The sequence below is a fragment of the Nyctereutes procyonoides genome, unplaced genomic scaffold (assembly GCF_905146905.1).
Source record: "Nyctereutes procyonoides isolate TBG_1078 unplaced genomic scaffold, NYPRO_anot_genome, whole genome shotgun sequence".
Classification (NCBI taxonomy): Eukaryota; Metazoa; Chordata; class Mammalia; order Carnivora; family Canidae; genus Nyctereutes; species Nyctereutes procyonoides.
In genome coordinates this window covers 57,564,763-57,580,250 of record NW_026575133.1, presented here as the reverse complement: position 1 = coordinate 57,580,250, position 15,488 = coordinate 57,564,763, and the positions used below count along the sequence as shown (strand labels likewise).

At 42.8% G+C, this 15,488-nt stretch overlaps 1 protein-coding gene across 1 annotated transcript; it reads left to right on the top strand.

The window, feature by feature from the left end:
* The first annotated feature begins 2,218 nt into the window (after positions 1-2,218).
* LOC129523200 (piggyBac transposable element-derived protein 2-like) lies at positions 2,219-13,771 on the top strand. The gene is given in 7 exon segments (XM_055345811.1): positions 2,219-2,235; positions 9,792-9,858; positions 10,465-10,644; positions 11,306-11,382; positions 12,024-12,345; positions 12,348-13,368; positions 13,371-13,771. Coding segments are annotated over 7 exon segments (2,085 nt in total).
* The last annotated feature ends 1,717 nt before the right edge of the window (positions 13,772-15,488 follow it).

Here is a 15,488-nt window from a genome sequence, read left to right as displayed (position 1 = left end):
TGTTTCTGTGGTATCAGTTTTAGTCTCTCCTCTTTGAGATGTATTTTTGTTGATTTGGGTTCTCTTTATTTCTAGGATACCATAGCTAGGAGTTTATCAATTTTGTTCATCTTTTCAAAAAACTAATTCTTAGTTTGTTCATCTCTCCTATTATTTTTCTGTTCTCTATTTTAATTATTTTGGCTCCAATCTTTTATTTCCTTTCTTCTGATAACTTTGGGCTTAGGTTATTCTTTTTTTTTTAAGATTTATTTATTTATTTATTTATTTATTTATTTATTTATGAGAGAGACACAGAGAGAAAGAGAGACATAGGCAGAGAGGAAGCAGGCTCCCTGTAGGGAGCCCATTGTGATACTCAGTCTCAGGACCCCGGGATCTCGACCTGAGTGAAAGGCAGATATTCAACCACAGAAGCAGTTATTCTTTTTTAAAATTTTTTAAAATTTTAATTTAATTTTAAATTCCAATTTAGTTAATATAGAATGTTATGTTAGTTTCAGGTGTACAATATAGTGATTCAGCACTTCCATATGTCACCCGGTGCCTATCACAAGTGCACTCCTTTAATCCATGACCTATTTTACCCATCCCTTACTCCCCTCTGGTAACCATCAATTTGTTCTCTATAGTTAAGAGTCATTTCCTGGTTTATCTTTCTTCCTCTCTTCCTTAGCTCATTTTTAAATTTTTATTTATTTCTGTGAGAGAGACAGAGAGCGAGCAAGCACAAGCAGCAGGGATGGTCAGAGGGACAAGCAGACTCCCCGCTGAACAGGGAGTCCAATGTGAGACTCAATCCCAGGATCCTGGGATCATGACCTGAGCCAAAGACAGATGCTTCACCAACTGAACCACTTAGGTGCCCCCCTTTGCACATTTTTTTGTTTCTTAAATTACACTTAGGAATGAAATTATATAGTATTTGTGTTTTTCTGACTCACTTATTTCACTTAACATTACTCTTTAGCTCCATGTACATCATTCCAAATGATGAGATTTCATTCTTTTGTTGGCTGAATAATACTCCATCGCATATGTACCACTTCTTCTTTATCCATTCATCTATTCTTTCTAGAGTACTTGAGATATATATATATATATATATATATATATATATATATATATGTCTTTTTCTGTATGTGTTTATAGCATTAAGCTCTCCTAGAAATCTTTTGCTGCATCCTAAATGTTTTGGTATATTGTGTTCCCTTTTTTTCATTTGTTTCAAGACACTATGTATTTGTATTAAGAAAGAGAACCTGAGAGTGGGTTGGGGCAGGGGGAAAGGAGAGGGAGAATCTTAAGGAGGCTCCACACTCACTGCAGATCCCGGCACAGGGCTCGATCTCAAGATCCTGAGATCATGATCTCAGCCAAATCAGAAGTCAAATGCTTAACCAACTGAGCCACCCAGATGGCCTCAAGATACTTTTTAATTTCCCCCTTAAGTAATTCTATGAAAATTCTTTTTCTTCTTTGACCCGTTGGTTGTTAAGAGAATGTTGTTTCATAAGTAGTTCTTTATACATCTGGGACTTCACTAATAAGGTGGTCACTGGCCAGGCACATGTGACAATTTACATTAAAATTAATTAAAATTATATAAAATTAAAAATTCACTTTCTCAATCACACTAGCCATATATATCAGATATGTAATAACCACATACCATATTAGGCAGCACTAGTAGACAGTATTTCCTTTTTACAGTAGGATCTATTGGTAGTCTTGATATAGAATAATAGTTGTCAACCAGGTGCAGTTTTGTCCCCCATGGTACGTATGGCAATGTCTGAAACATTTGATTTCACAGGTAGGGGATCGGTGTTTTAAAGGCATCTAGTGGGTAGAGTTCTGGAAAGCTGTTAAAATCCCATAATTCTCAGGACAGCCCCCCAACAAAGACTCATCCGGCCCACATGCCAGTCATTTTGACCATGAAAACCTTTGCCCTATAATATGTTTTGGTGTGAGGTGGAGAGCTCGTTGTTTTTCCCTCTGACTGGCCAGTTGACTAGACCCCCTCTGCTGTGTGTTCTCAACCCATCCTCTGTTTACTGCTGGTGAACTTTAAGCTAAACATGTTTTTTCACTTAAATGGTGGAGAAGGTCCTATTGCCTTGCAAAAAACATACAATTTTTAAAAATCGACTTCTGCTGTCTTACAGATTCTTTGACTCTGCACATATAGACAAGTCTCTGTTTCTGGCTCATCATGGCTTCAACTTCAAGGTAAGTGCCTTTGATAAAAGCCTTTATGAAAGGCCAGGCCCAGGGCATTTTTAGCTCTTGGTCCTGCTGGCCTCACTAAGCATATGGTGTCTAGGAAAGAAAAAGGAGGAAGAGAGAGCAGAAAAGGAAGATTGAGGAAAGATGAGGCAGACAGGGTAGTGTATGTGGTATGGGTGAGGCTTTGTAGCTCCAGAGTCTACACTGTGTCTGAAAATGTGATTTATTTTTCTCACTTTTTTTTAAGATTTATTTTTTTATTGAGAGAGAGATAGAGAGAAAGAGCACAAGTGGGAGGGTTAGAGAGAGAGGGAGAACACACTCCAGATTGAGCACGGAGCCTGATGTGGGACTTGACCTCATGACCCTGCGATCAGGATCCAAGCTGAAACCAACTGTTGGTCACATAACTGACTGTGCCATCCAGGCGCCCCTTCCTCATCTTTTAATGCACAAGGTGCTTGCTACTGGACTACCATGGTCCCTGCAAGCTTTACCATTCCATGAGTCTTCTTTCTTTATTTTTTCAAGTTTTTACTTAAATTCTAGTTAGTTAACATATACTGTAATATTGGTTCAAGACTAGAATTTAGTGACTCATCACTTACCTATAACACCCAGTGCTCATCACAAGTGCCCTCCTCAATGCCAATCACCATGCCAATCCCCTGCCCACCTTCCCTCCAGCAAGCCTGTTTGTTTTCTATACTAAAGAATCTCTTATGGTATATCTCCCACTCTTTTCCTTCCTTCCCCTATATGCGTATTTTTTTTTAATTCCACATATGAGTGAAATCATCTGGTACTTTCTCTGACTGACTGACTTTGCTTAACATACATAATACATTCTAGTTCCTTCCATATCATTGCAAAAGAGAATATCAACTTTTGATGACTAATATTCCATTGTCTGTCTATCTATCTATCTATCTATCTATCTATCTATCTATCATCTATCTATCTATCTATGACATCTCCTTTGACTGTTCATCAGTCCATGGACATTTGGGCTGTTTTCATAGTTTGTCTAATGTTGACAATGCTGCTGTAAATATTAGGGTGCATGTGCCCCTTCAGAGAATATTCTTGTATCCTCTGGGTAAATACTTAATAGTGCTGTTGCTAGATCACACATAGGGTAGTTTTATTTTTAACTTCTTGAGGAACCTCCATACTGTTTTCCAGAGTGGCTGTACCGGTTTGCATTCTCCCAAGAGTGTAAGAGGGTTCTCCTTTCTCCGTAACCTTGCCAACATCTGTTGTTTTCTGTGTTGTTAATTTTAGACATTATGACAGGCGTGAGAAGGGATTTCATCATGATTTTGGTTTGTATTTCCCTGATGATGAGTCATGTTGAGCATCTTCCCATGTGCCTATTGGCCATTTGTAGGTCTTCTTGGGAAGAATGTCTATTCTGTCACTGCCCCTTTCTTAAATGGATTATTTGGTTTTTGGGTGTTGATCCTGGAGTGTTGATCCAGGTCATGATCCTGAAGTCCCAGGATCGAGTCCCGCGTTGGGATTCCCGCATGGAGCCTGCTTCTCCCTCTGCCTGTGTCTCTGCCTCTCTCTCTCTCTGTGTCTCTCATGAATAAATAAATAAAATCTTCAAAAAGGAAAAAAAAACACAGTCTTCAATAAGTGGTGTTGGGAAAATTGGACAGCCACGTGCAGAAGAATGAAACTGGACCATTCTCTTACACCACACACTAAGACAAACTTTGTAGTTCTTTGTAGATTTTGAATAAGAGCCCTTTATCTGATATGTCTTTTGCAAACATCTTCTCCTATTCCATAGGTTGCCTTTTAGTTTTGTTGATTGTTTCCTTTGCTGTGCAGGTTTTCATCTTGATTAAGTCCCAGTAGTTCATTTTTGCTTTTGTTTCCCTTGCCTTTGTACATGTATCTTGCAAGAAGTTACTGCGGCCAAGTTCAAAAAGGGTGTTGCCTTTGCTCTCCTTTAGGATTTTGATGGATTCTTGTCTCACATTTAGATCTTTCAAGCCTTTTTTAAATTTTTTTTAAAATCTATTTATGATAGGCACAGACTCAGAGAGGCAGAGAGAGAAGCAGGCTCCATGCACCGGGAGCCAGACGTGGGACTCGATCCCGGGTCTCCAGGATGGCACCCTGGGCCAAAGGCAGGCACTAAACCGCTGTGCCACCCAGGGATCCCCTCTTTCAAGCCTTTTGAGTTTGTCTTAGTGTGTGGTGTAAGAGAATGGTCCAGTTTCATTCTTCTGCACGTGGCTGTCCAATTTTCCCAACACCACTTATTGAATAGACTGTTTTTTCCTTTTTAAAGATTTTATTTATTTATTCATGAGAGACACACAGAGAGAGAGGCAGAGACACAGGCAGAGGGAGAAGCAGGCTCCATGCAGGGAGCCAGACGCGGGACTCGATCCCAGGACTCCAGGATCACGACCTAGGCTGAAGGCAGGTGCTAAACTGCTGAGCTACCCAGGGATCCCCCAGACTGTGTTTTTTCCAGTGACTATTCTTTCCTGCTTTGCTAAAGATTAGTTGACCATAGAATTGAGGGTCCATTTCTGGGTTCTTTATTCTGTTCCACTGATCTATGTGTCTCTTTTTGTGCCAGTACCACACTGTCTTGATGACCACAGCTTTGTAATGCAGCTTGAAGTCAGCATTGTGATGCCCCAGCTTTGCTTTTCTTTTTCAACATTCCTCTGACTTTTTAGGGTCTGTTGTGGTTCCATATAAATTTTAGTGTTGTGTGTTCCAGCTCTGTGAAAAATACTTTTGGCATTTTGATAGGGATTCCACGAATGTCTAGATCCCTCTGGGTAGAATAGACGTTTTCGCAATATTCTCCCAATCCATGAGCATAGAATGTTTTTCCATTTCTTTGTGTCTTCCTCAATTTCTTTCACAAATATTCTGTAGTTTTCAGAGGACAGATACTTTACCTCTTTGGCTAGGTTTATTCCTTGGAATCCAATTGTTTTGGTGCATTTAAATGAGATCAATTCCTTGATTTCTTTTTCTGCTGCTTCATAATTGGTGTATAGAAATACAAGAGATTTCTACCTTGATTTTGTATCCTGCAACTTTCCTCAATTCGCATATCAGTTCTAGAAATTTTTTGCTGGATTCTGTTGGGTTTTCTAAATAGAGTATCATGTTGTCTGCAAATAATGTAAATTTGACTTATTTGATGGTTTGAATGGATTTCTGGTATTTTATTTTATTTCAATTTTTTTAACAATAAATTTATTTTTTATTCGTGTTCAATTTGCCAACATACAGAATAACACCCAGTGCTCATCCCGTCAAGTGCCCCCCTCAGTGCCCGCCACCCAGTCACTCCCACCCCCCGCCCTCCTCCCCTTCCACCACCCCTAGTTCGTTTCCCAGAGTTAGGAGTCTTCCATGTTCTGTCTCCCTTTCTGATATTTCCCACACATTTCTTCTCCCTTCCCCTCTATTCCCTTTCACTATTATTTATATTCCCCAAATGAATGAGGCCATATAATGTTTGTCCATCTCCGATTGACTTATTTCACTCTCTGGTATTATTTTAAATAAGAATGGTGAGAGCGGACATCCCTGTTTTGTTGCTGACCTTGGAGGAAAAGCTCTATTTGCCCCCATTGAGGACGATATTAGCTGTGGGTCTTTCATCCATGGCCTTTATGATGTTGAGCTATGTTCCCTCTATCCAGACTTGTGCTTTGTCAGATGTTTTCTCTGCATCTATGGAGAGGATCATGTGGTTCTTACTTTTCTTTCATTAATGTGGCATATGATATTGATTGACTTGTGGATGTGGAACCCCCCTTGTAGCCCAGGAATAAATCTCACTTGATTGTGCTGAATGATTCTTTTAGTCTAGTAGTGGATTTGATTTCTTAGTATCTTGTTCGGAATTTTTGCATGCACGTTCATCAGGGATTTTGACGTCGTTGGGGTCTTTGTCTGGTTTTGGAGTCAAGGTAATGCTGGCTTCATAAAAAATGAATTTGGAGGGTTTTTTCCATTTCTACTTTTTGGAACAATTTGAAAAGAATAGGTACAAGCTTTTCCTTAAATGTTTGGTAAAAGTTCCCCGAGAAACCATGTGACCCTGACTTTTATTTGTTGGGAGATTTTTTTTTGTATTTTTTTTGTATATTTTTTTTTATTGGAGTTCGATTTGTCAACATACAGTATAACACCCAGTGCTCAACCTGTCAAGTGCCCTCCTCCGTGCCCGTCACCCAGTCACTGCACACCCCACCTGTCTCCCCTTCTACTACCCCTTGTTTGTTTCCCAGAGTTAGGAGTCTCTCTGCTTTGTCACCCTCTCTGATTTTATTTTTGGGAGATTTTTAATTACTGATATAATTTATTTGCTGGTAATGGGTCTGTTCACATTTTTTGTTTTTTCCTGATTCACTCTTGGTAGTTTATATGTTTCTAGGAATTTATCCCTTTCCTCCAGATTGCCCACTTAGTTGGCATATTAGGTTTCATAATATTCTCATAATTGTACTTCTGTGGTATCAGTTGTGATGTCTTCTCTTGCATTTGTGACTTTATTTATTTGGGTCCTTTCTCTTTTCCTTTTAGTAAGTCTGGCCAGGGGTTTATCCATTTTATTAATTCTTTCAGAGAACCAGCTCCTAGTTTCACTTATCTGATCTACTGCTTTTTTTTGTTTCTGTATCATTCATTTCTGCTCAATCATGATTATTTCTCTCCTTCTTTTGCCATTAGGCATTAATTCCTGTTCCTTTCCTAGCTCCCTCAGGGGTAAGGCTAGGTTGTGTATTTGCACCTATTGTTTCATCTTAAGGTAGGCCTGTATTGCAGTATATTTTCCTCTTAGGACCACTTATAGACAAATAGAGCTTTTCCTCCAAGGTCAGCCAAAGTTTGAGACTGTCCAGTTTTCATTTTCATTTGCTTCCATGTATTTTTTTATTTCCTTTTTAATTTTCTGATGAATCCATTTATTCTTTAGTATGGTATTCTTTAACCCCATGAATTTGTGGTTTTTCCAAAATTTTCCTTGTGATTGACTTTAGGTTTCATAGCATTGTGGTGAGACATTATGCATGATATGATCTCAGTCTTTTTGTATTTGTTGTGACCCAATATGCAACCCAGTGTGACCTATTCTGGAGAATGTTCCAAGCGCGTTCAAGAAGAATGTGTATTCTGGTGCTTTCAGACAAAATGTTTTGAACATATCTGTTAAGATCATCCGATCCATTTTGTTATTTAAACCATTTTTTCCTTGTTGATTTTCAGGTAGATGATCTGCCTGTTGTTCTAAGTGGGGTGTTAAAGCCTCCTAATATTGTATTATTTCAGTGCCTTTAAGTTTGTTATTAATTGATTTTTAGGTTTGGGTGCTCCAGTTTGGGGGGCATAAATATGTACGACTGTTAGATGTTCTTGTTGGATAGATCCTTTTATTGGATAGATCCTTTTATTATATTATAGTGCCCTTCTTCATCTCTTCTTATAGTCTTTAGTTTAAAATCTAGTTTGTCTGATGTAAGTGTGGCTGCTGACTTTCTCTTGATGTCCATTTGCATGGTACATGGTTCTCCATCCCCTCACTTTGAATCTACAAGTGTCTTTAAGTCTAAAGTGAGTTTCTTATAGGCAGCATAGAGACGGGTCTTATTTTTTATCCATTCTGATATCCTATGTCTGTCGGTGGGAGCAGTTAGTCTGTTTCCCTTCAGAGTGAGTGTTGATGGATATGAATTTAGTGCCATTGTGATACTTGTGAAGTTGCTATTCCTGTAGATTTTCTCTCTTCCTTTGTAGTCTTTGTGGCTTGTGATCTTTCTTTCCCTCTTGAAAAGTTCCCTTTAATATTTATTGGAGGGGTAATGTAGTGGTCATGAACTCCTATTGTTTTAGTCTGTCTGGGAAACTCTTTTTCTCCCCCTTCTATTCTGAATGACAGACTTGATGGAAAAGTATTTTTGGCTGCATATTATTCCCATTCAGCACATTGAGTGCATCATGCTTCTCCCTTCTGATCTGTTAGATTTCTGTGGAGAGATCTGCTGCTAACCTTATTTCTCTTCCACTATAATTATGCAGGGGATGATCCCAATCTTTTGGTATTGGCTAAGACCTGATTTGTGACCCAGTAATTTAATTTGGGGATTTCTTTTCCATTGCTGCTCTCAGGATGTTTTCTTCATCTGTATATTTTACAAATTTTACTCTAATATGTCTTGGTGTTGGCCTGCTTTTGTTGATTCTGGCCAGAGTTCTCTGTGTCCCCTGGATTTGGATGTCACTTTCCTTCAGCAGATTAGGGAGGTCTTCAGTATAACTTCCTAGAATAAGCTGTCTGCCCCATTTCCCTTGGACTCCTATGCTCTGCCTGTTATTATGCTTTATGAGGTCACCCAGTTCTTTAAGTCTATATTCATGATCTTTTTCTTTCCTTTGACTTTTCAGCTTCATTATCTCCCATAATTTAATTTTTTAAATCACTTATTCATTCTTCTGCTTCTTCTAACCTTGTGCTCATTGTATCTGGTGGATTTTGCATCTCGATTACAGGATTTTTTATTTCAGATGAAGAGTGTTTAGATCTTTTTTCTCTGTGGTAAGGGACTCTCTGGTGTCTCTTATGCTTTTCTTAAGCCCAGAGAGTATCCTTAGATGTTGTTTTAAATTCTGGGTCAGGCATATTACTTAAATCTGATTAAAATATATCCATGGCTATGACCTTTTTTGTTCTTTCTTTTGGGATAAAGTCTTCCTTCTTGGCATTTTGCCTAAGCCTCTGTCGTCTAGGTGTAAGGAAAGCCTTTATGTTTCCTTGTCATGGGGGTGATGACTGTATTAAGAAGAGGTTGTATGCTGACCAGGCAGAGCCTGGGCTTCAGGAAGTGTCTCGAGTATGCTCTGTACTCTGCTGCTGTGTTTTGGCAGCTCTTTCTCTCAGGTCACCTGTGCGGTGTTTCGCCTGCCTGCAGTGAAGCCCTTGTCCAGTGTGTGTTGAGTTTTACCTAGGTGTGCTGCAGTCATCTTGGTAGAAAGGCTAGACCCAGTATCCACTAGAGCTGGTGTTGTATCACTCCATGGTCTGTAGACTTGGGTGTGGGGAGTGGGTGCTGGTCGTCTCGGGGGGAGAGGCCCAGCTGCCATTCCAGCTCTCAGGTACACTTGCCCTCGTAAGAAAGCACCTGCAGAGCATAAGGGGATGGGGATTGGTGTAACTTTTTCAAGCTCCCACTTTGTTGTCTATACTGCTGCCTGAAGTCCTCAGTGTTGACTAGGAGCGGATAAAAATGGCATCACTCACTCTGTGTTCACACCCACAGCTATTCAGGAAGCCATATAGAAGAGGGAACCATGTCCCCTCATTGGCCCCAGGCTTCCCTCAGATTCCTGCCTTCCCCCTGTCTGTGTCTGAGCTGTCTGACCCCCAGTGGCTCAGTGCTCCTGTTTTATCTCATGCATGCTGGCTGGGTTTCAAAACTTCAAATTTTAGGGACCCAGTGTGGCATGGAGCCACACTAATCCTCTGGGGGAGGGTCTGGCCCATTGTGGCCGGTGCCACTATGTCCCTAAAGGACAGTCACGCGAACACACTGGGGCTTGGAGTTTATGGTGAAGCACAGCGAAAAAGCCAGTGTCCAGGTTAGCTGCACTCAGCAGCTGCCTCTGCTCCTATGGTAATGTGTGGGGTAGTTCAGTGCTGTCTGCTGCCTGTTTTGTCCCTGAGCAGCAGTGCCACCTCTCCCAGATGCACTCCAGTGGGCCCCAGGGGATCCTCAGACAAGCTGTCTGCTGCTGGACCTTTGCCTCCTCCCCCAGGAGCACTTCAGAGCTGGCCAGACTCCACCCATGGGGACAGCGTGGAGCTCTGGGACTCCAGACTCTGAGCTCCACTGCTTCCAAGAACTTTCTATAATCAGCCCCTTTTGCTTTCTCCCCTCAATGGCTTTGGGGAAATGTTTTTCTTGTGCAGTGCCCCGTGCATGTCCTCTCCCACACGCACTCTCCTTTCTTTCCTCTCTCCCTGACCAGGCCCCCCCCCCGCACCTCCCCCAGATCCTGTCTCCACACCTACCTTCCATGCTGTAGCCTCTTTTCTTCAAGTTGTGCGCTTTGCTCTTCCATCCTCAGATCAGTTTCTTGGATGCTCAGAGTGATTTGATATTTCTCTAGCTGTGGTCATAGGATGAGGCAAGCTTAGGGTCGCCCTCCTACTCCTTCCTCTTAACTCCTCCTCCCCTTGTGCAGCAATCTGAACAGCCATGTGCAGGAGGTGTTTGGAGTGAGGTAGTGAGACTGGTGGAAGCCCTGGCTGTCCTGGCCTGGATCTGCTGCTGCAAATCAGGAGAGGCAGGGACACTTGTGAAGATGGCTACTGACCCCAGAGAAGTGCTCGGTCTGAGGTCTATGGGAAAGGCTTCGGGTTTTGTATCCTTGAAAACTAGGCTCCCTTCCTGGCCCACACAGAGGATGAGAAGTACCTTAGTTCCCTGAGGTCAGACCTCCCAGGCCCTAGTTTCTAGCACAAAGGCTGATGAAGTCAGCATCATGAAGTGAGTCTGAACTCGAGAGTCCAAGAACGGGTCTGCAGAGACATTTCCTCTGTGTAAAGTCTGTTTCCTCCCTTGGGTTTGAAATTCTTTTAAGTGGCACAGGACATCAGTAGTGCCCACCTTCCCTGCTCCATCCTTTCTCACACCTGGTGGCCCTCCTCTGTTCCACTACAGAGGGCTTCCTGTGACAGCTGAACACACCTGAATGTCCTGATGGGGCCTCTAGAGCCATGGGGCCCTGGTCCGGGTGTCCTGGGCTCTTTGCTCCCGTGTTACTGTATCTGAAACCTCCTCGCTTGCAGATAGCCTGTCCCTTTGCATTCAGGGACTCGTAACTGCAGCTCTCTTCCTGTGCCAGGAGCACCCCATCTCCAGCTCTCTGTAAGCCCACTCTTTCTCAGGTCACCTGTGTGGTGAGCCTTCACCCATCATCCATTGGAAATAGCAACCCCAGTCCTAGTGTTTTGCTGTATTCTCTGAACCTGGTGCCATCCCACAAGCTCCTTGTCTGTTGAACTGTCCTCCTTCTCCTCCAGGGCAGATCAGGAGTGGAGCACGTCCACCGCCAGGCCCTGAGAAGCACCTCATCACGGTCGGTGCTCATTAAACACAAGTATCTCTTGACATCCAGTTAGTTCCCACATGCGCAGGAAGAGTTAGGAAGGCAGGGGTTTCCATGTTTTGTGAGTCTATCTGGCTTCTGAATTGTGGCTGCTACATAGTAAGATGTCTAATATTGAGGGGACCATCTGAAAACCTGTCTGAATCTGTTCAGGTCCTGAATTGGGGTAGTGAGGCTTCAAATAGGGAAAGTTTGGAAATTTGGGAAAGACGAAACTTATAATTGTTCAATTCATAAGGGAAAGGGAAGACCCAGGTAAGACAAGGATGAAAGTAGGGCTGCTGGGACCACTGAGTCAGAGGACATCACTGGTGGTGGTTCCTTCCTGGGGATAACAGTGCCACCTGGACTTATCACTAGTGATCTTCTCTTCAAAACACTTTAAGAAAGAAGGAAGAATGGAATGTGTCCCTGGAGTGCCTCCCACGAAAATACTCCTGCACTTGAAAGTGTAACGTGCGCTGGCCTGAAACTCACTCAGGCGGCCGGGAGCCTGATGGTGCTGGGTCTGATGGTGGGGCTCAGGCTCTCTGTGGTGGGAGCCCTCTTCTCCAGGCAATGCTTGAACAGAGTTTCCTGCTGAAACACTGTCTCCTTGTGGCCTCTCCCCACCTTGGTTCCTGTCATTGCAGCAGCTTCACTGTTGGGAGTGGTGCCAGTTCAAAGGCAAAGTCTGTGAAGGTTCTGAATGCCCTGGAGGAGGAGGAGGAGATCTTCGTTGTGCCACCTGACAGTGCCTCAGGTGACTTCACTGATGAGGACTCAGGGGACAAAGTTGGCCAGCGAGGCTTCCACTTGCCCGGCAGCGTCCTGCATGCCTCCCTGGTGCCTGAGGACTCTGGTGCAGAGGAGAAGGAGGAGGAGGAGGAGGAGGAGCTGCAGCTGTAGCTGGCCCTGAAGAGACAGAGGGCAGTGGTGGAGCCTTGGCATATTTGGACCAAGAGAGAGTCGGATGAGCTGACTTCTGCAGCTGGACTGCATCCGATCCTCACATAGAGGATCTCAAGAGCCAGGAACTGAGTCCTGTCAGCCTCTTTGAGTTGTTTTTTGATGAAGGAACAATTCATTTCATTGTTAATGAAACCAACTGTTATGCTTGGCAGAAAAATGTCAACCTGGGGCTCACAGCCCAGGAATTAAAGTGTGTTCTGGGCATTTTGATTTTAAGTGGGTATATATCCTATCCAAGGACAAGGATGTTTTGGGAAACCTCTCCTGATTCCCATCAACATCTTGTGGCTGATGCAATCAGAAGGAACAGGTTCGAAGTGATCTTCTCCTATCTGCATTTTGCAGATAACAATGAGCTGGATGAAAGTGATAGGTTTGCCAGAGTCAGGCTTCTCATCGTCTGGATGAATTATAATTTCCAGAAGCACGCACCCTTGGAAGAGTTCTACAGCTTTGGTGAGTCCATGTGTCAGTACTTTGGGCACCGGGGATTCGAGCAGCTACCTGCAGGGAGGCCCATGCAGCCGGGCTACAAGATCTGGTGTAGGACATCCAGCAGGGGCTACCTGGAGTGGTTTGAGCCCTCACAGGGCACGCTGTTCACCAAATCAGACAGGGGTCTGGACCCAGGAGGCAGTGTGGTGGTGAAGTTTGTGGATGCGCTTCAGGAGCGTGGCTGTCGGCCTTACCACATATTTTTCAACAAGGTTTTTACAAGTGTCAAACTCATGTCCATTTTGAAGAAAAAGGGGGTGAAGGCCACAGGAACTGTTCATGAGTATAGGACTGGGCAATGTCCCCTCGAAGATCCCAAAGAACTTAAGAAAATGAAGAGAGGTTCATTTGATTATAAAGTCGATGAGAGCGAGGAGATTATCGTGCGCCGCTGGCATGATGGCAGTGGGGTCAACATCTGCTCCAATGCTGTGGGCATAGAGCCGGTGGGGCTGACCAGCCATCCTTCGGAAACAGCCAAAACGCGGACCCAGGTCCATCAGCCCTCTCTGGTGAAGCTGTACCAGGAGAAGGGGGTGGTGTCAGTCGGATGGACCAGAACATTGCCAAGTACAAGGTGAAGATCCGGGGCATGAAGTGGTATTCAAGCTGCATTGGCTATGTCATCGATGCCGCCCTGGATAATGCCTGGCAGTGGCACAGGATCTGCAGCCGTGATGCCCAGGTGGACCTCCTGGCCTTCCGGAGATATGCGGCCTCTGTGTACCTAGAGAGCAATGCTAACATGTCCTCGCAAGGGAGGCGAAGCAGGCGGCTAGAAACTGAGAGCCACTTTGACATGATTGGGCACTGGATTGTCCACCAGGACAAGAGGACCCAGTGTGCCCTCTGCCACTCACAGACAAACACGCACTGTGAAAAATGCCAGAAGGGTGTCCACGCCAAGTGCTTCAGGGAGTACCATATCCAGTGATGCACGAGGACCAGAGGGAGCCCTGTGGATGTTTGGTTTATAATGAGATTTTACAGCTACTTACATATAGTAGATGGAGCACCTGATTTTGTGTTGGGAAAAAGAGACCTGAATCCCCCATTATTTGCTTTTGTATTTTCTCTGTATCTCCATTACTGTTATCTTTTTATTGTCTTCTCTGATGCCTACATGTAATATAAATTAGTATTTATATTGGCAATGGTCCGTGTTTATAAATGTCTAGATTATACTCTTATTTACTTCAACAACGGGCCCTTTTTATTCAAATAAAAATCTTCCTTTGAGTTATACCTGAGTCCCAGTAAAGAAAATCAAATATAGCCAAAACTTCATGAAACTTTCATGAAGAGTAAAAAAGTTCTGTAATTGTATGCTATTGATGGCAATCCAAGATGGAGCAATAGTATATAATATGGTATTGATGTGATGAAGGATATTTTATCATATTTATTTCACTTTAACACTAGCAGACTCACCAGGGATAGATATTTATCTATTTATCTCTGCCTTCTATTTATCCAGAGGGCTAGATTTGTAGACTTTGTATTTTCTTGATAAAAATATTTTCCTGGGGCGAATGAGTGGCTCCCTTGGTTAAGTGTCAGCTTTCAGCTCAGATCATGATCACAGGGTCCTGGGATGGAGCCCCACATCCAGCTGTCTGCTCAGCGGGAAGTCTGTCTGTCTTTCTCTCCCCCGCTTTCTCCCTCTGCTTCTCCCCACCACTCATTCTCTCTCCCCCCTCTCAAATTAATTAATTAACTAAATATTTTCCTACTTCAGTATATTCTTTTGGAATCCACTTTTATAACTAGAGCGAGATAGGAATCTCTTTCCCTGCCAAAATGATGGTTTGCATAATTTTCAAAAATATATGCATGATTCCCCACTGATTTCAATTCTAACTATATAAATTCCTGAAATTTGGGGTTAAGTATTAAAACATAGGAGTTATTCCAGAAGACTAAAAGAAATACCTGTAAAAATTTGGACCTATCAAAAATCAGAGAAAGGAACTTTTTTTTTTTTACTTTTTAAAAATTCAATGTTTATTACTAATTTGGGGGTAGCATATAGTGATTCTCAATGGCAATAATAACCAATGTTGGTTACATCAAGTGCCCTCTGTAACGCCCATCACCCAAACACCCCATCCCCCCACCTCCTTCCCCTCCAACAACCATCAGTTTTTTTCCTATAGTTGAGTCTTTGATGCTTTACCTCCCTCTCTGTTTTTATTTTATTTGATTTTTCCTTCCCTTCCCTTATGTACATTGGTTTTGTTTCTTAAATTCCACATGTGAGTGAAATCATATGATATTTGTCTATATCTCTGACGTATTTCGCTTAGCCTGCCACCGTCTAGTTCCATCCACATTGTGGCAAGGGACAAGATTTCATTTTCTTTGCCAGCTCTGTAGTATTCTACTGTATAGAAATACCACCTCTTTTTCATCTATTCATCAGTCAACAGACATCTGGGTTCATTCCATAGTTTGTCTCTTGTGGACATTGCTGTTGTAAACACAGGGGTGCAAGGACCACTTTGAATCTGTAGCTTTGTGTCCTTTGAGTAAATACTTAGTTGTGCCATTGCTGGGTTGTATGGTAGCTCTAGTTCTAACTTCTTGAGGAACCTCCCTACTGTTTCCAGAGTGGCTGCAGGAGCTTGCATTCCCACGAATCAACAGTGCAT